Source organism: Chinchilla lanigera, unplaced genomic scaffold, assembly GCF_000276665.1.
Source record: "Chinchilla lanigera isolate Chin_1 unplaced genomic scaffold, ChiLan1.0 scaffold00012, whole genome shotgun sequence".
In the NCBI taxonomy this organism is placed as follows: Eukaryota; Metazoa; Chordata; class Mammalia; order Rodentia; family Chinchillidae; genus Chinchilla; species Chinchilla lanigera.
The window spans coordinates 1,609,912-1,632,698 of record NW_004955413.1 but is presented as its reverse complement, the minus strand read 5'-3'; the positions used below and the strand labels follow the sequence as shown (position 1 = coordinate 1,632,698).

The 22,787-nt window shown below is 37.1% G+C and overlaps 1 protein-coding gene across 5 annotated transcripts in view; it reads left to right on the top strand.

Moving 5' to 3' along the window:
- The window catches only part of Parp11 (poly (ADP-ribose) polymerase family, member 11), a 132,824-nt gene that overhangs the window by 49,697 nt on the left and 60,340 nt on the right, over positions 1–22,787 (top strand). For 2 of the 5 annotated variants that reach the window (XM_013511664.1, XM_013511662.1), the window contains exons 4-7: positions 764–839; positions 4,972–5,044; positions 5,124–5,254; positions 12,680–12,831. In XM_013511664.1, the coding sequence (XP_013367118.1) occupies positions 764–839; positions 4,972–5,044; positions 5,124–5,254; positions 12,680–12,831 (432 nt within the window). Of the gene's footprint in view, positions 1–763; positions 840–4,971; positions 5,045–5,123; positions 5,255–12,679; positions 12,832–14,551; positions 17,396–22,787 lie in introns of those variants that run through there. The other 3 variants (XR_001233047.1, XM_013511665.1, XM_005378723.2) reach the window with 3 other exon arrangements.

The following is a 22,787-nucleotide window of genomic DNA, read 5'->3' as shown; positions in this document are numbered from 1 at the left end:
AAGGGCAGAGCACACTTGACACTGGCACTGGTCTCAGGGAGTCAGCCCCTTCATTTCGGAATGGAGCAGTATGTAGATGCTTACAGGAGGATATAATGCTTAACTTTGTGGGAATGAAGAGATGGACCTGCTAAATATTGCCCAGGCTGAGGCATAGATAAAAGAAGAAGAAATATAGAAATCAATTAGTCTTTTATCACTAGAATATTTTATATGAATATGTGTTGGGTCTTGCCAGATTTTCTGTATTTTTTTATTTAGGTATACAATTTAAGAGAAGCCATGAATGTACAAATTTTTGAAATTCTGGGGGTTGTGCAAGTTTTCTAATGGTAATGTATGTTTTATAATCACTTCCATATTTCTTGGAGAAATGGTAATATATTTTTCTACTTAGTAACAGAAGAGTTAATTTTTTCTCTCTTTCTAGTATTCTTAACCCTCGGAAGTTAAAGCTCTTGTTTTTTAGCATCACTTTAACCTCAGTGTGATACAGAAAGGAGCAGACCCTGCATACTGAGCAGCAGTTGAAATTAACATCCTTGTGCATGAGCTCAGACCTAGCACTGATTCTGTGCTCTCCTGAGCACCCCTCTGACATGATAAATAGCTGCGTGGTGAGGTATCCTCATGCACTGTGCTTGTCAGTTACTCGCGGCACACCGTAATTTCTGAGCATCGTGTAGCATGGTTACTCATCTTCATGATACTTTATAGTAGTACATTTCTGTCGCTGATCCCATATCTTTGTTTTTGTACACAGAAATGAAGCAAACGAATCTCACCACTGGAAAACAGCGCTTAATAAAAAGGGCTCCCTTTTCTATCACTGCTTTCAGGTATTGTACAGAGAAAAACTGCAGAAATAGTGGGGTTTTCCTTTCGTCTCTCTTTCTTAATATGTAGTAGAAAAACAGATTGACAGTACTTCAGTAGGTCATGTAATGATCTTAAAATTGATCTTTTAAATATTAAATCTCATTTGTAGATGAAATAGGAAATTATTATATTCTATTATTGTTTCCTTTCCTTCAATTTTCCACCTTTTTTCTTGTATGTTTCTATTTTTCAATTCTTTAGAACAATGTTCATGGCAGTTACAAAATGCCTTATGGTCCGTACTATAAACACTTAAAATAAACCACCAAGGTAAGTTTGAATTTCACCTGGAGATACTCTCATAGGTCATCTAATTATTTGGGCCGTAAATCTTACCTAAGTGCCCACTTTGTCTGCACTTCTACTGATTTCCCCAGGCCAGACCTACAAATAATTCCATGTGTAGGGATGGAAGGAGGCCTAAGGAAGCCTGTTGTACATTGGTACAGTTATCTGTTTCCTGGATTCGGGTTGTACATTGCCTTTTTTGCACTCTCTGGACTGATATGCTCTGAAAAAAGAGATGTAAATGCCAGAAGAAAATAAATATTTGTTATTCATGTGAATGGAATTAAAGGGGAAAGTGTTAGAGCATGTCCCCAATTTTCTGGAAGGATTCTGCAGGTGAATATTAAAATTCCTTCTTTTCAATGAATTTAAAATGAAACTGGAAAAAAAGTAGCATGTGAATTGTGGACAGGGCCTTTTACTCCTTCCAAGGAGATCTTTTGAAAGGATTAGAGCAAAAGAAAAAAATTAAAAGACTTAGAAATAAAGAACTAAATATTTTAAGTTTTTATCAGTTTGTTTCTCAAGATTTTCGGCTTATATTTTAGCATCAAGATGTATTCAAGTATTTATATAATTAATGCTTTAATACTTATAGAGATACATTTAATAGCTACATCATATCAGTGATACAATAAAGGAATTACGTATCTTGAAAGAGTGTATATTTTGGGAGAAAAATGAGACAAAAAATGATGGCAAATGTGACTGTAATTGTCTGTGGTTATATCTGCTAATCCTTTGTGGGGAAAGAATTACAAGTTGAGATCAAGCACTCTTTTCTCTCCTAGACTGTACAAATCTTAGAACAAAGATAGAAGAGGGAGAAAACTAAAAAGCAAGCAAGAGAAGAATAAAAGGAGAGGAATAGTTTACAGGAACACTAGAGTGAGGAAGGTCAGTGAGTGCTGATACAGAAATGTGTGTATACTGCAGAAATGTGATGAGCATTTATTGCCAGCCAGCAAACAAGGAGTGTTTCTATTGCAAAGAGCAAATTAAGGCTATGAACACATAATTTTTTGGTATTGTCCTGGGAATTTAACAGTAACCTTCATATTAACCTATATCCCAGCACTTTTTATTTTTAGTGGTTTTTTTTTTTTTTTTAATTTTGAGACCAGGTCCTGCTAAGTTGCACAGAAAGGACTAGAGCTTTTGATCCTCTGACCTCAACCTACCAGACAGACATGGACTACCATGCCAAGCTACTACACAAAATTTTTTAAAGTTTTTTTTTATAGCTAAAAGATATTTTAGGCCAAGTGAGAAGAAAATTAGGAAAAAATTTTAATTCATTATAGTTGAAGGTACAATTCCTCTAATATCTGAGTTTCTCTAGAACTTTCTAAGACCAAGATGGCCAAAGAATTTGAATGCTTATACAGCCACATTCATAATAAAAGAAACACAAATTAATTAATATCAGATTTTTGTTATCAAGTTGAGAAAAATTCAGAAGTTTCATAACACCTTTTGGGAGAGGTTGTTGGAAAATAGGCATTCTCAACACTTGTGAAAACATAAAGTATAACCTTCAAACATGGTATTTGGGCAGTTATTTGTCAAAAATCGTGAATAAATATATACCTCAATACAGAAATTTCATTTCAAAAACATTGTTCTACAGGTAGACTAGTGGACATATAATATGACAGATGAACAAACTTGTTCTTTGTGGGTTGTTAATAGAGTAGAAAAAAGTTGAAGACAAGGTTAAATATATCAGTAGGGGTCTGGTGAAGTGAATCGTGGCAAACCCACACAGTGGAGTTCTGCCCATCTGTAAGACAGAATGTACATATCTATTCAGCTAGTATTTATTGAATGTCTACTATGTACCAGTTTTTTTTGTTGGCTCTCTGGGTACTGATGTTGAAAGCTCTTGATTAGAATACATGAAGTGAAAAAAAGCATTCAAAAATAAGTACTTTGTGCTTCTGTTTGTGTCAGGAAGAACTTGGCTTTTGCTGTCTAGGGTTCTGAAAGAATATCTGAGAGACTAAAGACAGTGATTACCTGGACTTGGGGCAGGAAGTGAGAACTAAACAGAACAAGGACTAGGCTGTGAGGGAAACTTCTCTCTGTATATTGCTTTATATGTGTTCTCTTTCTTTTTTCTTGTGGTAGGGGGGCTTGAAGCAAGGCCTTACTCATGCTAGGCAAGTGCTCTACCAGTCAGCTATATCTCCTCAGCCCTTTTCATTTTCTTTCAAGATGGTGTCTCACTAAGTTGTCCAGGCTGGCCTGAAACTTGCAATCTTTCTGCCTTAGCCTCATGAGCAGCTGAGATTACAGAAATGAGCTATAGCCATTTTCTTGTTTTATTTTAAAGAATACATACCTTCAATTTTCCTGCTTACCTTAAATGCTGGGCTTCTGCTTAATCAGTTTGGACCCTATATTACTTTTTACAAATTTTTCATGTTTTATTCTCACTACCTTGGCTGGGGAAAGAAAGGGATTCCTAGTTGCAGAATTGTACTGTTCTGTTGTCTTCAGACAGAACGGGTACAGTTTCTGATTCTCAATATTGAGGCTATGGATCAGAGTCAGAAGAGGACCACCACTGCTGCTGGGGGACAGGAGCTGCTGGGAAAGGCAGGAGGTGGGTATGGAATTGCCCATGGAGGGTTCCTGTTCCAGGGCACCCATCCAGGTATCCAAGTATCTTCCATGAGTGTCACAGGAGTGGCACACAGTACTGCTCCTTGAAGATGGGCATGCTACAGTTCTGGTGCTGATACTGTGGCATCTTCCCAGAGAGGACCTGAAAGGTCCTTGTCCTTGCATCTGTATCCCAGGATCTTCTGCTGGTCCTCTCCATAAGGACACTGTAAAGGTTGGCTCTTTGATCTCTCGTTGGCCTCACAAATAGTCCAATATAAATCCTGCAAACTTAGCAGCAAGTACAGTCACTTTTTCCAGCTTTCCTTTGTGCCCCTCTGGTGGATCCACTGAGGAACTGCTTGACACTACGTGATTCTTTTTCACTTGGGTATATACTTCATGGACCAGAAATTCCCAACCTTGAAAGAAACTCTGGGTTTCCTGATCACTGTGTGGTTGACTGAACTGGCCTGTTTCTGGTTCTTGGTTTTCATTTCTCTTCTTTGGTGTCTAGCTGTTTATGGAAATTTCTTTCCAAAGCACTATTTTCTCCATTTTATTCCTGTTTCCTCATTGGAGTTTTTGTTGTATTGAAAGGACCTGTCCCTAACATAACCCAGAGAATTGAGAGAAGCCTAGCAAAGAGATGTGTTTGCTTGTCTACATTACTTTATTTTTTTCAAAATTGAGAGTGAGTTTGAAAAAAATTAGTTAAGTACTGTATAGGTTTGGGATTTGTTAATTCCACCCATTAACTTTTTGTTTGTTTTTGTTTTATTTTTTGGAGATATGGGAAATTTAAACTAGCCTTTTTCACTGAGCTAACTCCCAATGCTTTTTTGAATTAGGGTCTTGTGAAATTGCCTAAGATGGTCTTAAATTTGGCAGTCTTTCTACTTTAGCCTTCTAGAATACTGGGATTATAGACATACCCCACTATTCCAGGCTGTTTTTGAAATTTGATGGTGAATGTATGATTGTATATTTTCCATCAAAGTTCACAATTCAGCACCTAACAAGTAACACAAAAGAGACATTCAAAAAATACTTTTAAATAAAAAAACCAAAGACTACACTTGGTTGCATTTGCCATAATAACCTAAGTACAGAAATTCACCATTGGTGAAAAAGCTAAATAACTAGCAATAATTATAATCAGCTCTTGATATTTTGCTTTATCTTTGCTATTTGAAGTTACATCTGTGAAAATGAAGCTATACCTATGCCACCACACTGGGAGAATGTGAACACTGAAGTACCCTATCAGGTGAGAGCAGAAGTAACTAACTGTCTTATGGAGAAACTGGGAAGGACCCTAGTAAGACTATGCAAACTTCTCTTTCCAGCTCATTTCTCTGCACAGTCAAACACATGAATATAATGAAGTTGCCAGTCTTTTTGGGAAAACAATGGATCGCAACCGAATCGAAAGAATTCAGAGAATTCAAAACTTAGATTTATGGGAGTTCTTCTGCAGGTAAGATGTTTCTAATCTGAACCTTCTGCCATCCCTAAGATTTCTATAGTCTTTGAGATGGTTGAGTACAGGTATTTTTTTTTTTTTTTTGTATTAGTTTTCAGAGGCATAAACATGTATTTTCCTCTTGCCATCTTTTGATCTGCCTCTTAGCTCCCTTCTCCAGCATTCTCAGGGAGAGATGTGTAAGTAAATCCAGACTGTATAATGTGAGAGGCATTCTGTCCTTGCAAGGTGGAGAGCTCAGCATCCTCAATGAAATGGACGAGGCTGAGCACTTTGGTTGATACAACTTTGTTTGGCTCAGCCTTTACTTTGATTTCCAGAAATCTCTGGAAACATTGTTGAATTTCGTTTCTGAAACAATTGTACTGTCTTACCGTAGCCATTTGCTTGTTTTGTTTTAAAGAACACATACCTTTGATTTTCCTGCTTACCTTAAAGTCTGTGGTGTAAAATCTGAATTCATTACTAGATTTAGGTTGAAAATGTTTCATTTGATTTCCCAGTGTGTACTGAACCTAAAAATAAACATTACACAAAATGTAAAGGTATTATTCCAATTAACTTGTGCTGTAGTTTTATAACAGAGGTATTACTTAAAATAAATGTCTGAGATATTTTAAATTTTTATAGATGAAATTTTATTTCTAATTTTTATTATAAGCTGACTTTTAATTTTTACTTCAAAACTTTCAAATAGATGCAAGTAGAGTCTAATATAATGAACCCCAGATGCCGATCTTGATTCAATATTTATCAAGATTTAACACATATAATTTATCTCCTTTTTTGTTACTGTTGTTGTTGCTAAAGTATTTTAAAGCAAATCTGAGACTGTCATTTCCTTTGCATATACTTGAGAATTAGGCTAAATTTTGATGGGTAATGATACCTGGGATTCTTTCATGGTTTTTTGACTAGCTAATACGGCTTTAATACTGTATACTAAAATAGGGTACTTTCAGCCTGTGGTTTTTATGATCTGGTATCTTTAGACCAAACTAACTCATTTTTTTTATACTAACTGAATTTAACTGGGTTTAGAAGGTTTTATTCAGTCTTGTTTGGATGTTTCTGTTACAGAGGAATCTAGAAGCCTTTTCTGCCCACTTTGATTTGATTTGATTTTCTTAGTGAAAACATATTTTTCTAAAATGAGTTGGTAAAACTGTAATCCCTATTTTTGTTTTTTTGAGGTATTTGAATTGAATCCAGGTAATGCTGAGCTTTTTTCTTTTTTTTTTTTGAGATGGGTTCTCAATAAATTGCCTAGAGTGGCCTCAAACTTGCAATCTTCCTCCTGGCTGAGCCTCCCAAGTGGCTGGGGTTACAGGTGTGCACCACTGTAGCCCGTGAATTCATTATCTTTTGTTTCTTTTTTGTTTGTTTGTTTATTTTTGAGATGGGAAGTAAACCCAAGGCCAGGCGAAAACTCTATCACTGAGTTACATCCTCAGCCCTAATTCATTGTTCTTAATCAGGCCTGTGAAGTGGTTTATATTGGTTTCCTTCATAATTTGAATTCTCATTGAAAATCTAATGGTAAAAATGTACCACAGGATCCCTAAAACATTTTATACCAAGGATCTCATTAGAACCAATTGTACTCTGATGATGCCCTTCCTGATTTCATGTAATGTCAGCCTGTGGAAATCTGTGGCGGTAAATGAATATGCTACCTGCCATGACCTTGCAGAAGGCCAAATCTCATTGTAAGGACAGCCTGACATCTCCCCCAAAAACCAGAATAACTGAAGTTAATGTCATATAAGCTGTGACTCATCATACGGGCAGGCAAGCCCACATGAGTCCATCGGGAATCAGCTCATATTCCTCAAACCTGCCTTCTTCCCTTTCCTTCCACCTGCTTTATGACAGGCACTATTCTGAGCACCTGGGCTATGATGGTGGATAGGACTGTAGGTTAGACAAGGAGCCAGGCCACTGCTGCCAGAAATGTGGGAGTGAGCAGCACCTCACTAAAGGGCAGATATCTATCCACTCTTGTTGACTAAAGTAGGGTGTGTGTATTGTCTACAGACATGAAGAAGCACTTCCAAAGGCACATGTCATTTCAGCTAGACACAGCAGGATAGAGAAAGGGCATCTTAGGCACTGGGAGCACTGGGGCCAAAGTTTGGATACATAGAGGAAACAGGAAAATGGAATTTCAAATGCAACAGAAATAAAATGAACAGTGAGTGAGGAGGCGAGCAAGTTGATCAGGAGGCAGGGCATGGAGGGTCTCACAGTCGCACTCCAGGGTGGTGGTGTGACATTCTGCAGTAGCTTTAGTTGGATTGAGTTGAACTGATCCCGAGTGAAAGTCAGAGAGTTAGCAGGTGCCAGTGATGCAACCCTTTATAAACTGAACTAAGAGACTCGTATTTGTAGTTTTGCTTGCTTGCTTTGAGACAGTCTCTCACTGTGTAGTCTAGGCTGACCTTGAACTTAGTCTGTAGCTCAAGCTGGCCTCAAACTTGTGATCCTCCTGCCTTAGCCTTCTGTGTGCTGGGTTTGTGGGCATGTGCCACTATGCCTTGCAGGACTTTAAGCAAGAGAATGATGGATCTAATTTGTGTTTTAGAAAAATAATTCATTGGGCCATGCTGTGGGGAAAGTTTCAAAGCATTGGTTCTCATTTGGAGGGGGAATTTTGTCCACCTGGGCACATTTGGTGATGACTGGAGACATTAGATTGTCGTGTGAGGACAGTCCTCTCCCTTCTCTCCCTTCCCCTGACACCTTCCCCATCTTTAAAAAGTCTGTCTTTGTTTTACTCTTTACTTATATTTGAGTTTCTCACATAAGAGAAACTGTGGTATTTAACTTTCCATATCTCCCTTATTTTGCTTAACATTATGGTCTCAAAATCCATCCATTGTCTTGCAAATGACATGAATTTTTTCATTTTATGGCTGAATAAAATTTCACTGAGTACATATGACACATTTTCTTTACCATCCTTATAGGCATCAAGGCTGTTTCAAGAGCTTAGGTGTTGTGAATGGTGCTGCTAGAAACATGGATGTGCATGGATCACTATAGTAGGAAGTTTTTGGGGAATATACCTAGGAGAGATATTGCCAGGTCAAATAAAATTTCTATTTTTAGTTTTTTGAAGAATCTCCCTGTTGATTTCCAAAGCATTTGATAAGAGAGACCTAAGCATTATTATTAGAAGGAACCTGTACAGAAAAAGAGTTTACAAGACAGGAGAAAGAAGGGAAGGATAACTTATGGACTGAGTCTTCCAAAGAAACATGACAGGATAGATTGAGAGAATGCGTGTGAAGAAGGAGGTGGACAGTTGTCCGGCTCCATGTATAGATAAGTTAGAAGTAGTAGAGGAGAGGAGCTGGGGGTGGCATTCCTCCCTGATACCTTCCGTTTCCATGGTAAAGTAAGAAGTGAAGCCACCTGCATAAAAAGAAGTGTCATGGAGGTGTGGGTAAGAAGGAAGGAAGGAAGGAAGGAAGGAAGGAAGGAAGGAAGGAAGGAAGGAAGGAAGGAAAAGTAAGGAAGAAGGGAGGGCAAGAGTTGAAATGGCCACTATGGGAAATGGGGAGAGAGCTGGCTTGGGAACTGGAGGGTTTCCATGAGTGAGCTGGAGTCAGTTGGAGGATGTGCATTTCTGGTAGAAACCATGGGGAATATTTTGTGATTTACTTGTGTAGTACACATGTAAGAGCAGATAGGGGAGATAGTTTGAGTGATCCCTAGTTGGGAAGTGAAAGCTGCTGTCTTATTAAAAACATGGATGTAGATGGTTCTGAGATTCTCACACCTGGCTGCATGTCAGAGTCACCTGTGAAGCACTTTGACAAGTACAGATGTCTGTCACCCACCCCAGATCCACTGAGTCAGTGCCTCTGATGTCTGCCTTTCCTAACTGTGGAAAGGTCTATAGGTGTTTCTGATGTCCATCCAAGATGGAAGCCCATAGTCTAAACCAGTGAAGGCAAACCTTGCAGAGCTTTCAGCGGTATAAACACACCGCTGTGGCACACGTGCTGTAGGTTTCTGATCACTAGTTTAGACTTAGGGAAATTTGCTTCCATCTAGATCTCCCTTTCTGGTGCAGAGCATGATGTACAGTCTGCTCCTTTTTGCACTCTGGTCCCTAAAAGGGTGAGTAATTGTGAGATGGCTTTGAGAAACGAGTGCCACAGTATTTTTAGTAAGTTTAGATAATTGTGGGTTTGACCATAGGTGGGCAGGGTTGTGAAGAATTTAGTGTAGTCCTGTCTCATTGCAGGTTTAACTGAAGTTCAAGAGGTTCTGCAACTCAACATGGGCTTTGCTGGAACACAAAAGGCATAGTCTGTGAGTGTCCACATTTCATGGGTGCCTTAGTTGGGGCACTACAGTAAAGCTTGCTAGGGGATGCAAAACTTTCACCACCCTGCCCAGCTCTGCCTCTGACTTGTGTGTGTGCTCTGTCCAGTCCCTGGGCAAGCTGCTCTTCATTGCCATTGATCCCCACTGTCCAAACTCTGAGCAAATTTTCAAACCCATATTCATTTTAGTCTGTGCCTGAAATCTAGTGACAAGTGGACTTCCTGATTTTCCAATTCTAGTCATATTGCTGATGGACCTTACAAGGATATATATTAAACAAATGTGTACTTCAAAAAATGGAGAAAAACAAGTATGGATTCATTAATGCCCAACTAACCGGTAGGATTGCCTTAGTGGTAGATAGGAAAGACCCTTAGACATTCTAACTTGACTCCAAAGTACTTGAGAAAGCATCTTATAATGGAGACAGTATATGCAAGGGGTTGGTACAAAGAGAAAAATTAGACATCTTGGTTTGTTTTGTTTTGTTTGTTGTTTTGAGACAAGAGTCTCGTTTTGTAGGGCAGGCTAGCCTTGAACTTACTATGTAGCCCAGGCTGCCCTGGAACTCACAGCATTCTTCCCATCTCAGGCTCCTGAGTGCTGAGATTACAGGTGTGCACCACCACACACAGCTTAAAATTAATAGAAGTCTTATGCAAAGAGTAACTCCATTGGCATGCATGCTTTTTTCCTTGAGTCCTTCAACATTTTTATCAGAAACTTAGATGAAATAAGAAGTCTTGCTGATCACCATTGCAAAAGATTCAAAACTAGAAGGCATAGCTTATTGTTAAGACCTTATTGTTAAGACCTGGTTTAATGTTATTCAGATTTAAAATTCGTTTAAATTCAACTAAAATTTTGTAATCTCTGGAGATGAAAAGAATAAGATAATTCATAATTTATGGGCTCTGTGAACTTTATACTATTTAATTGTTTGTAGTCTCATTTATAGGCACCTATAAACCTACCTGGTTTAGGTAATCAATTACTTTTATTGTTATGGGCATTGAAAGTGGGTCAAAACAAATACTTCTTTTTCTAAATTTTTTTCTTAGTTATAAAAGGCACAAATGTACCTTGTTTAAAAAATGAGATAGTACATAAAGTTCTGAAAAAGAAAATTGATATAATTGCTTTTTAAGTTACTGTATTAGGTGAAGCATAGCTGAAATAAGTCTACAGCATTTGGTTTTTAAATCAGTTATACAGAGTGGCAAGAGGAGAAGGTCTAGTCTGAAAAGTGCCAGGATAGTAATTGACTGCACACACTGTGTCAATAATTGATGCCACTGCCATGAAACCCAGTAACCAGATTCCTTTAACTGAAGACAGTCCAATATAGAGACGAAGCCGTACCATGTGAGGAATGGTTGAGGGGACAGTGTGAACTCAACCCAGGGAGAAAACCTGGGAGGCTTTCAGAGATGTTTGTGGGTATTTACAGAGTTGTTTTAATAAAGGATGTTTTCATTCATTCTGTGTTTAAGAGACAGTAACAAAGACCAGTCAGCAGAAGTAATAGGAAGGCGGATTTTGGTTCATTGTTGGCATGAATGTACTTTCTAACAATTACAGATGATTGCAAATAGACTTTTCTGTGGCACAGCAGTAAGTCTTTGGCACTTGTCTTATTCTCTCATTACAGGAACAAAATACCTGTCATCCATAAGTGGAGCAAAGGTTTATTTTAGTTTGTAGAAGTTTCAGTCTGTAGTCACCTGGAAGGGTGGCACGACAGAGGAGAAACAGTCCATGGCAGGGGAGAGAGGAGGCAGTGAGCCTGCCTTCCATCTTTCTCTCTATATTCCTTCCATTCAGCCTACAGACTTATTGATTGGTACCACCTCTACCCAGAATGGGGCTTCCATTACTCAGAACTGTACTAAACCCATTTAGTTACCACAAACATATTGCTCTGGGGAGACATCTAGATCCAGGCTGTAACAGCACTGGAATGGACTGAAGTAGGCATTCAGTAGCTAGATCTCAGAAATGCAAGAGAGAAGGGGTTATTTCTAACATCTTCTTAATGAAATATTCTAAAAGTGAGAATATAAGATTACCTGCTAATCAGACTTGATATTTTAATACTTGGCATACTTTCTTCATCTTGGCATCATGTTTTTTAAAGATATGAAACACTACAGATACAGGCCAAGTGTTTACTCCAGCTCCATCCTACTCTACTCCTTCCCCCCTAAATTGGTGCAATGCCTTCCTGTCTATATTTTTTATTTTTTACTACTTATGTAAGTATATCTATATAGTACATAGCATTATTTTGATGAATGTTTGTTTTTGCAAGATTCTTTCTACATTTAGTATATATTCTAGATTTACTGTGGTAATACCCACAAATCTTGTTCATTACTTTTCAATTTTATATGCAGATATATAATTAAATATATTCTTTTATCGTGAATTTTAGGCTCTCAATTTTTGTTTTTTTTGGATATAATCAGTCCTAAATTGAATATCCTTTTATGAGTAGAGGAAATTTCTCCATTGGAAAGAGTGTTACACTGGATGGTTTAATGTTACTCAGATTTAAAATTCATTTAAATTCAACCAAAATTTTGTAATCTCTGGAGATGAAAAGAATAAAATAATTCATTATTTACGGGCTCTGTGAACTTTGTACTACTTAATTGTTTGTAGTCTCATTTATCGGCACTTATAAACCCACCTGGCTTAGGTAGTCAATTACTTTTAATTTTATGGGCATAGCCTGGGGTATCTGAACCTATCAGTAAGATTTTCCTTTTTTTGTTTTTTTCCCTGGGTACTGAGGACCAAACCCAGGGCACATGCTGGGTCAGTGCTCTGCCATGAGATACATCCCCAGGCCCTTTATAGTATATTTTTCAACCTTTCCTCAGTGTTGACTAATAATTTTTGATAAAGTGAATTATGTGTTGTCCAGAAGGACCCAAAATTGTTTTCTAGAATTTCTTTGTCCTTTATGACTTACATTTTCACACTTTCTGTTGAACTTTGCTTTTTAAAAAGTTAGTAAATGCTACTTATGGTATATTTCTGTGTGTGCTGTTCTGTCTGTGTGTATTGTGTTTTTAGGAAAAAGGCACAGCTCAAGAAAAAAAGAGGCATCCCTCAGATTAATGAACAAATGCTATTTCATGGTACCAGCAGTGAATATGTGGAAGCAATTTGCATTCATAACTTTGATTGGAGAATAAATGGTATACATGGCGCTCTATTTGGAAAAGGTAATTAATCAGAATTCTAGGTCTTAATGGAGTCCAGAGAGAGCATTTTCTCTCTTTGGAAATAATTGATTGTTTTCTAATTCAGGGATTTGGTAATAGTTAAGAGTTGCTACTTAGGCTGAGTCACAGAAAAGTCAGTTTTTATACACACAGGATGGAAGCCACAATCCCAATCACACTCCCAGCTGGAGCACGTCCATGTTGGAGAATTTTACATTAGATTTCATTTTCATGTGTAAGTCCTTTCTGTGTATGCGCTTATACACTAAACTGCTTCCTGGGAATATATAGAGGGTGATATAATAAGTTAATTATATTGTGTACCAGTATAAATGTTTTTATTTTGTTTGTTTTTTTAGAGAAAATTATAGGTAAGACTATTAATGAGCAGTAAGGTATTTGGGTGGGGACGTTCCCTGTTTCTAGTGTTGTAAAAGTACAAGTTCAATTTATCTCCACAAGCAATTAAGGAGAGAGAGGAGGAGCAAAGAGAAGAGATTGGACAGTTGTTCTTCTAGATCTTAATAAATCCCATCCTTACTGTATTGAGTGAAGGTGAGACTTGGCAATTCATCTGCAAAATTGGTTATAGTAGGTATTGCCTTAACAGTGTCAGTCTCCTCCAACTAACTATTTCCAAAAAGTGGGCTACATTATTGAGTTTTCATGTGTAAGCAGTGAACCCATGAAAATACTCTTCTGGAATGCTCAGGCATGAATATCTGTTAGTCAACTTTCTGTTACTAAAATACCTGAGAGAATCTACTTAAAGAAGGGAGGGTTTACTTTGGCTTTAAGTTTCAGTCCATGGTCAGTTGGCCATGTTGCTTTGGGGCCACCTTAAAGGCAGATGGTGATAGCAGGGAGTGCCTAGCAGAAAGATCTCCCTTTGTGGCAGTTGGGAAATGAAGAGAAAGAGAGGAAGATGAGGGTCACATCCCTTCAAGGGTGCATCCCCAGCAACCAAAACCTCCCATGAGATTCCACCTCCTGAAGGTTCCACCACCACCCGTAGCACCAAGCTGGGGGCCAAGCCTTTAGTACACTGGGTGTTGAGGGACACTTAAGATCCAGACCATAGCAACAGCTTCATACTTTCCTGGAAATCTTTTCCAGGATATAAAGTTCTGTTATTTCTAGGATTGTTATTGGATTGTTAACCTGCATCATAGAAATATGACTTCTGGCTTGAAATCATCTCTGTGAACTAAAATTTTCCTTGTGCTTTCCAGAGCTTTGCTGGATGTTGAACAAGGGAAGGGAAGGAGACTGATAGAAGGAAATAGAAATAGGAAGGAAGTCCACACTGTAAAAATCCAGGTCTTTAAACCCCCAGTAACAAAAACAGCAGCAACAACAAAGTTTAGAACCTGCCACACTTTTAATTCTAGAACAGTTTTAATGTGTTGTACTTATTGGGTATCTCTGGGAGATTCCTTCTGCAGCAGAAGCCTGGTATCTACAGTTAGGTGGAGGTACGGAAGTGTTTTGGAGAGACCTGGTTTATACCAACGACTCCATGCCTGGGCTAGGCAGTCTGTACTGCAGCTGTCCCCTACAGGTGGATTCTTTTCTTCTAAGGATCTGTGGATGAGGAAAGTCCTCACCTGTTTTTGTTATGACTCCATGTGTCAGTTTTCCTGCCAACTAGAATGTTTTTGCTTATGTTTAGTATGTTCTTAGGAGTAATCTCAGCTCTCTTTGGTCCTTTTTGTTCAAGGAACCTATTTTGCTAGAGATGCTGCTTACTCCAGCCGCTTCTGCAAAGATGACATAAAGCACGGAAACACATTCCAGATTCATGGTGTCAGCCTGCCACAGCGGCATCTGTTTAGAACGTACAAATCTATGTTTCTTGCTCGGGTGCTAATTGGAGATTACATAAACGGAGATTCCAAATACATGCGACCCCCTTCCAAAGATGGGAGCTATGTGAATTTATATGACAGCTGTGTGGATGATACCTGGAATCCAAAGATTTTTGTGGTTTTTGATGCCAACCAAATCTACCCTGAGTACTTGATAGACTTTCATTGATTTCACTTCCAATTCTCAGTGGTCAAGAGAGTTTTGTTCTTTTTTGCAGGATTTGCTCTCCTGTCATCTAGCTACTAAATATTAATTATCTGATACTTTTGAATCAGATATGAAAAGAGTAGCTTCCACATAAAAGACATACTGACTAAAAGGTTGGTTTTCTGTTGCTTTATTTTTTCTGTTACTCATAGTCTTTACTATTAAAAATACCATTGCCATTTTAACACAAAGGTGAGATAACATTAAAAATCGAATCAACTAAGACTCAGTTACCATGGTTAGCAATTTTTAGATTTTACATGTGTGATGGGGATAAATGCTTTTAGTTCAAGTGGACTTATCTACAGTATATATTTAGAAAATTAAAATATAGCCAAACTTATCCCTTTAGAGAAACTGATCCTTTATAAATTGAATTCTGGTGTTATTGGCCACCAGTTAACTTACTACTTGGTTAGTCTTTAAAGGAGAGATATAATCCCCGAAATAGTCTGGGCCCTTTGAGAGAAGTAAGAAACAAGGACGTTATTTGCAGTGCTATCCAACAAGCCAGAGGAGACAATCAAGATAGAGAGCCGTTTCCTTTTGCCTGGGGACCACAAGCTACAGGCTTAGACTTGTTCTGTCCTTCTCTTTGGTCTCCTGTGTCTAAAATGACACCTGCTTCAGACTGATTTATCCATAGTTCACTCCCCAGCGTTCTCCGGTTCTTACACTAAGACTTGGTGTGCAAGATTTCTATTTCATCTTCCAAATGCAAACTTTATTTATTATTTAAAATATTTGTTTTCCCTTTGTTTCAGAGTCCTTACAGTGATTACTTCTAAAGTGTTTTGATCTACCCTCTACAACACAGTTACTCAACAGTGATTGTGAAAATTCACATTTCTCCATTTTGAATGATTGCAGAAAATATAGAATGCTCCTCACAATGTTGTTTATCCTTTTGAGTAGCAATAGGCACCTTCTAACTGTTGAATGGTTAGGTAAAATTCATTATTATATTTAGTGGAAATCCATTTACTATCTGTTCTGTTACTCTGTGTAGGAAAGAATAAGCAATTTGGACCAGCTTACTACATATAAGTGTTCTAGCAGAGACTAGACAACAGTTTGGCAGGATATTGTACAGGAGTTGAAATATTAGATGAAAAATCGTTCAGATAATTGTTAAGTGTCTTTCCAGCATTGATTTTTCCATGAGAGCCTCTCTGAAAAAGAGAACAGTTGTACCATGCCTTCCTCAGAAAATGTTTTGCTAACTCTTCATAGTACTCAATTTTCTCTCCAATATCCTTACTCAATTTTGGCAGAAAGTTAGTAAACAATTTAACTTCTAGAGAGTGCCCATGCCCATATTGTTCCATTCAACCATTTAAGTTGGGGAGGCATCTAAAAATGATAGAAGTGGAGTACAGAATAGAATTAGTGATGGTAACTAAGTGCTGCATATCATCTGACTTTCACTATAGCCCAGAATATGTGTTATTCTGCGGTGGAAAGTAAATAAACAGTAGACAGGAAATTGCATGCACAATACTTCAAAACAAAGTAGCAACAAGAATTTCCTGACTCAGATGTGCAGATTCATTGCCATTTAGATGAAATGATGGGGATATTTAGAAAGCACATCTTAAAAACGTGTGGAGATCATGGAAACAAAGCCACAGGGCTGCCTTTGAAAGGCAGTGCAACATGGCTGGAGACTAATGTGCAAAACATAGTGTTAAACACATTAGGAATTCAGATTTTCAGAATCTTTTTGTTCTATTTGTTGCCTTTTAACAGGGCTATCACCCCACCCCAATTTAACAGGGATATCTTTCTCAGCACTTGAGTAAATATTGGAGTATTTGAAAGTTGTTTCTCTTTTAGACATGTGCAGATCTGATCTCAGGGTGACTAAGAGCCCACAGTTAAGTATTTGCAAGGCAGTCTGTGAAGTCTGAGCCTATGTACGTGGTTGATACTAGGTAAATAGGGTACACTGCAGTAGCTGTTAAAAGAAAGTACTGTGGTATTTATTGTTCACATCTGAGAATGGACTGCCAACTCCCTTTTTATAAGAACTCATTTTGATACATATTTAAAATATAATGGTGTAAAGTTAATTGATGTTAAAATTGTCTTTGTTTGGTCATTAAGTTGAGCTAAAACATGTTACCAGTTTATAATAAGACTGGATATAGCCATTTACCATTGTTTCCTCTGGTCATTGTGTAGTGTGCATGAGAAGAGTGAAGAGAAGCCATTCCAAATTAAACATAAATGATTTTTAAAACTCTGTGTTGACTAAATTCTAGCTGGTAATGACTTTTCTCTTGTACTTTGGGAGACCTTAGAGTAAAACTAAATGTGTTTTGTAAAAACACATTGATAGGACTATTATAAGCAGGAAGGTCTTGTTCAGTGCATCATTTCATTTCTAGACTGTTGATGGTGAAGACAATGAAGAATCTGGAGCCACTTTAAATATATGAATTATTGTTTTTACATTTGGTGATTAAAGCTCTATAGCAAGTCTTGACTGTCTGTGTGTGCTACATTCTTACTTCTGTGATTTCTGTGTCTCATCTCCACCTTGCATTATTTGAACCCAAGTTTGCAGCTCAAGTTTAATGGACTCTCCAGTAGTCTGTTGCCCATAAACTCTTCTGTACCTCACTTGCATTTAGAGGAAGTCTCTTGTTCTTAGTTGGAGCCATCATGAACAATAGCTGACCAAATAACCTTCAGAAAAGATTGTATAGTCTGCCTGCTTTTGAGAATTCCAAGTAAGCTTAATACTAGATTCCTGCAAGCTCCTTGCTCCTGTGAACTCCTCCATCTCAGAGGAGTGGTTCTGGAGGGTCTACCCATGCTCCTTCAGGAAACATGCTTCTCTGGCCCGTCCTTCCCCAGCCTCTCCCAGTATGCCTAGGCTCATTCCCATTGGCACAAGTTAAACACTGAGTTTAATCTTTAAGTGTCTACTGGTAGAAAAGGAAGGTCAAAGAATATCTTAATTTTGGAGCTGAGAGAAATAAGGGACAAAATGAAGATTATCTGTGGACACAATTTTCTGCTCATTAAATCATGTCTCAGTGTATTTAAATTTTGGTCTAATTATTAATACACATGATAAAATTGAGCTTTGAGAAGTGTGACATCCTTACAAATTTTGTTCATAAGCCATTCACCAAGTTGACATCACTTCTCAGGTGCCAGGAATAATCTTAAAAAGTCTCATAGTGGCCCCAGCAGCTCATTAGTCCCCAGATTTTTTTTCCTTAAAGGAGGATGTTTTGTTTATTTCTTTTTTTTATTTTAAAAAGAACAAAAACAAATTTACAAATACAAGGACATAAATAAAGCAATACAAAAACAATAAAAACGATACAGAATTTCAAACAAGGTGGTAGGAAATTAACAGTGGTTGTATTACATATTGTTATCTTCAAAGTGATTACTCAGATAACCAGATAGAGGCATGTAAGATTGATCAAGCAATTAAACATTAAGGGTTCTTTCAGTAAACCAATAGGAATTAGTAGTACAGTTATCTTAGCTATCTTGTGTACATATATATGCATAATATTTCCTTCCTTCTCTTTTCTTTTCCTTCATCCCAGTTGTTCCTTCCTTTTCAGCAGTTTCTTTCCCTTTCACATTATGTATTGCATCTTTCAGATTTTATTTACTCTTTCAGGTTCTTAGGGAGACAATACAGTGTTTACACATGAGTCTGATTTAGTTCACTTATGAGTGTGGTCTCTAGTTGCATCCATTTACCTGTAAAAGCCTCGAGTTTATCCTTCTTAAAAAGTGAGTAATATTCCATTATATAAAAATATTACATCTTTTTTATCCACTCCTCAGTCAATGGACATTTGGGTTGTCTTCTATGATTTGGCTGTTACAAATTGTGCTGCTATAAACATGAGTGCACATATGTTGCTGTGGTAAGATGTTTTCAGTTCTTATAGAAAAATACCCACAAGGGAAATAGCTGAGTTGAATGGAACCTCTAATCTTAATTTACTGAGGAATCTCCAAACTATTTCCACATTGTTTGCAACAGTATACATTCCCACTAACAGTGCAGAAGGGTTCCTTTTTTCCCATGGCCCATCCAGTATTTATTATTGGTTGATTTCTTGAGGATAGCCATTCTTTCTGGGGTGAGATGGAATGTCAGTGTTGTTTTAATTTGTATTTCTTGAATGACTAATAATGTTGAATATTTTTTCATGTATTTATTTGACATTTGTATTTCTTCATCTGAGAAGTGTGTATTCATCTCAGGCCCATTTTTGTATTTGGTCTTTGAATTTGGGGGGCCTGATTTTTTAAATTTTTTATATATTCTAGATAGAAGTCCTTTGGGGAACAGTTGGCTAAATGTTTTCCCAACTTGTGGGTTTTCTTTTTACTTTATTGGTGATTTCTTTAGATGTGCAAAAACTTTTCAGTAAGATGAGATCCCGGTTATTGATTCTTTGAAGTATTTCCCATGCAGTTTGGTTTTTGTTCATGAACTCTCTGCCTAACACTATGTCTTCAAATTTTTACCTATTTTCTCTTCCAGTAGATTTAGTATTTCTATTTTAATATTTAGATCTGTAATCCATTTTGACTTGAGTTTAGTGCACTGTGATAGACGTGTGTCTAGTTTTAGTCTTCAGCATCTGGAGAGCCAGTTTTTTCCAGCACCATTTATTAAAGAGCCTATCTTTCTTCCAGTGAACATGTTTGGCTCCTTTGTCAAACATAAGGTAGCTGAGTGTGTTTGTGGTTGTGGCTACATCTTACAGTCTGTTCCATTGATCCTCAAGTCTGTTTTTTTGCCAGTACCATACTGATTTTGTCACAGTAGCTTTGTATTATAATTTCAAGTCAGGGATTGTGATGCCTCTTCCCTTGCCTTTGTTGCCCAGGATTGCTTTTGCTATTCTGGGTCTCCTGGTTCCAGATGAATTTTAGGAATATTTTCTCTAGATCTGTAAGATATACTCATGGTATTTTAATCTGGATTGCTTTGAATCTTTATAACAATTTTGGGAGTATGGCCCTTTTCACAGTGTTGGTTCTTCCTATCCATGACAAGGAGTATCTTTCCATTTTCTGAGATTCTCTTTGATCTCTTTTTTCAGAGTACTCTAATTTTCACTGTATAGATCTTTTACTTCTTTTGTTAGGTTGATTCCTAGTTATTTCATCTTTTGGATGCTACTGTGAAAAGTATGGTTTCCCTAATTTTTCTCTCAGTGTGTTTGTTGTTTGTGTACAGGAATGCTATTGATCATGGTGTGTGACTTGATTTGCTGCATTCTGTTTGCTAGTATCTTATCGAGGATTTTTGCATCTATGTTCATTACAGAGATTAATCTGTAGTTCTCTTTTTTGGTTGGGTCTTTCTCTGGTTTTGGTATCAAAATGATGCTTGCCTCCAGAAATGAGGCAGGTGTTGACTTTGTATCCACCTATGCTACTGAATTTGTTTATTAATTCTAGGAGTCTTTTGGTGGAGTTTTGGGGGACTTCCATGTAGAATATCCTGTATTCTGCAAATAATGATAATTTAATGTCTTCTCCTGTCCTTATTCCTTTTATTTTCTGTTGTCTAATTGCTCTGGCTAGTGTTTCCAGAACAGTGTTGAATAGAAGTGGTGACAGTGGACATCCTTGTCTTTTTCCTGATTTTAAAGTGAAAGCTTTCAGTTTTTGTCTATTTAGTATGATGTTGGCTGTTGGTTTGTCATAGATGGCTTTGATCAGATTGATATAAAGACAGTCTTCCTATTTTCTATAGGGTTTTTATCATGAATGGATGTTAGACTTTGTCAAAAGCTTTTTCTGCATCTACTGAGATGATCATGTGGTTTTTGTCTCTGGTTCTATTGATTTAATGTATTCATTTATTGATTTGCATATATTGAACCATCCCTGTATCTGTGGGATGAATCCCACTTGATCATGGTGTGTGACTTGATTTGCTGCATTCTGTTTGCTAGTATCTTATTGAGGATTTTTGCATCTATGTTCATTACAGAGATTAATCTGTAGTTCTCTTTTTTGGTTGGGTCTTTCTCTGGTTTTGGTATCAATATGATGCTTGCCTCCAGAAATGAGTTAGGGAGAATTACTTCCCTTTCAATATCATTTAAGAGTTTGAGGAGTATTGGCATTAAATCTTCTCTCAATTTCTTATAGAATTTAGTTGTGCATCCATCAGGACCTGGGCTTTACTTTGTTGGTAAATTTGTAAACACATTTTCAATTTCATTAACTGATGTTGGGTTATTCAGAATGGCTATATCTTCTTGATTCAGCTTTGGCAATTCATACATGCCTAGGAATCTGTCCATTTCTTCTGTTTTTCATCCTGTGAGAGTAAAGATTTTCAAAGTAGGTATTGATAATCTGAATTTCTATAGGATCTGTAGTGATTTTACCTTTTTCAGTCGTTATTGCATGAATTTGAGTTTTTTCTTTCCTTTTTTTTTTTGGTAAGATTGGCTAGGGATTTATCAATTTTATTTATTCTTCTAAAGAATCAACTCTTTGATTCATTAATGCTTTGTATTATTTTCTTCATCTCCATTGTGTTAATTTCTGCCCTAATCTTTATAATTTCCTCCCTTCTTTGGACTTTGCACTTGACTTGCTCTTCTTTTTCTAGAAGATTAAGGTGCAGCATTGGGCTGTTTATTTGTTCTCATTCTTTATTCCTGATGTGTAAATTTACTGCTATAAATTTCCATCTGAGGACTGTTTTCATTGCATCCCAGAGATTCTGCTAAGTTGTATTTACATTTTCACTTGATTGTAGGTAGTGTTTAATTTCTTCTTTAATTTCACATGTGACCCATTGGTTGTTCTGGAGGCTTACTAAATTTCATATGTTTATGGAGTTTTGTGGTTCCTTTTGTCATTGATTTTCAGTTTCATTGCACTATTTTCAGATAATATGCATGGGATATTTTTATTTCCTTTGTATTTACTTAACCATATTCTATGGGCTATTATGTGGTCTGTTTTAGAGAACATCCCATGTGCAGCTGAAAATGTGTGTGTTCTGATTTTGTTGGGCAGAATACTCTGTAAATGCCTACTAAGTCCATTTGTTCACAAGTTTTGTGATTTGTCTTATATAATTGGGTGGTCCCATATTTGGTGCATACATATTTATGATTGTTATCCCTTCATCTTGAAATTTTCCTCTAACAAGTATGTAGTGATGTTCTTTATCTCTTTTGATCATTCTTCATTTGAAGTTCACATTGTCTGCAAACAGAATAGCTAACACCACTTTTTTCTTGTTGCTATCACATGGAGAATTGTTTTCTATCCTTTGACTTTTGGTCTGTGAATTTCCTTTGGAGTTAAATGTGTTGTATACAACATATTGTTGGATTTTGTTTCTTGATCACTCTGCTAGTCTGCTTCTTTTGATTGGTGAATTGAGGCCATTTACATTAATGGTTATAATATATGTATTGGCTTATCTTTGTCATGTTCTTTTCCTGCTGTTGGTTTCCTACTTTTTCCCTCTCTTTAATTGCTTGCTCTGTTTGGTGGTTCCTTTCTGTTGTTGATCTTGAAATTGTGGTCATTTTTATCTTTCTAGAATATCTTTCAATACTCTTTGTAGGATTGATTTGGTGCTCATGAATTTCTTCAGTTCTTTGTCGTGGAAATACTTAATTTCCCCCTTAATTTTAAAGGATTTTTTTACAGGATACATCGTTCTGGGCTGGAAGTTGTTTTCTTTCAGGACCTGAAATACTTCATTCGAGGCTCTTCTCGATGGTTTGTGTTGAGAAATCTGCCGTGATTCTGATGGGCTTTCCTTTATAATGGATCTGTTTCTTTTCTCAAACAGCTTTCAATATTCTATTCTTTTGCTGAATTTGGGGGATCTTGCTTATTATATCTGT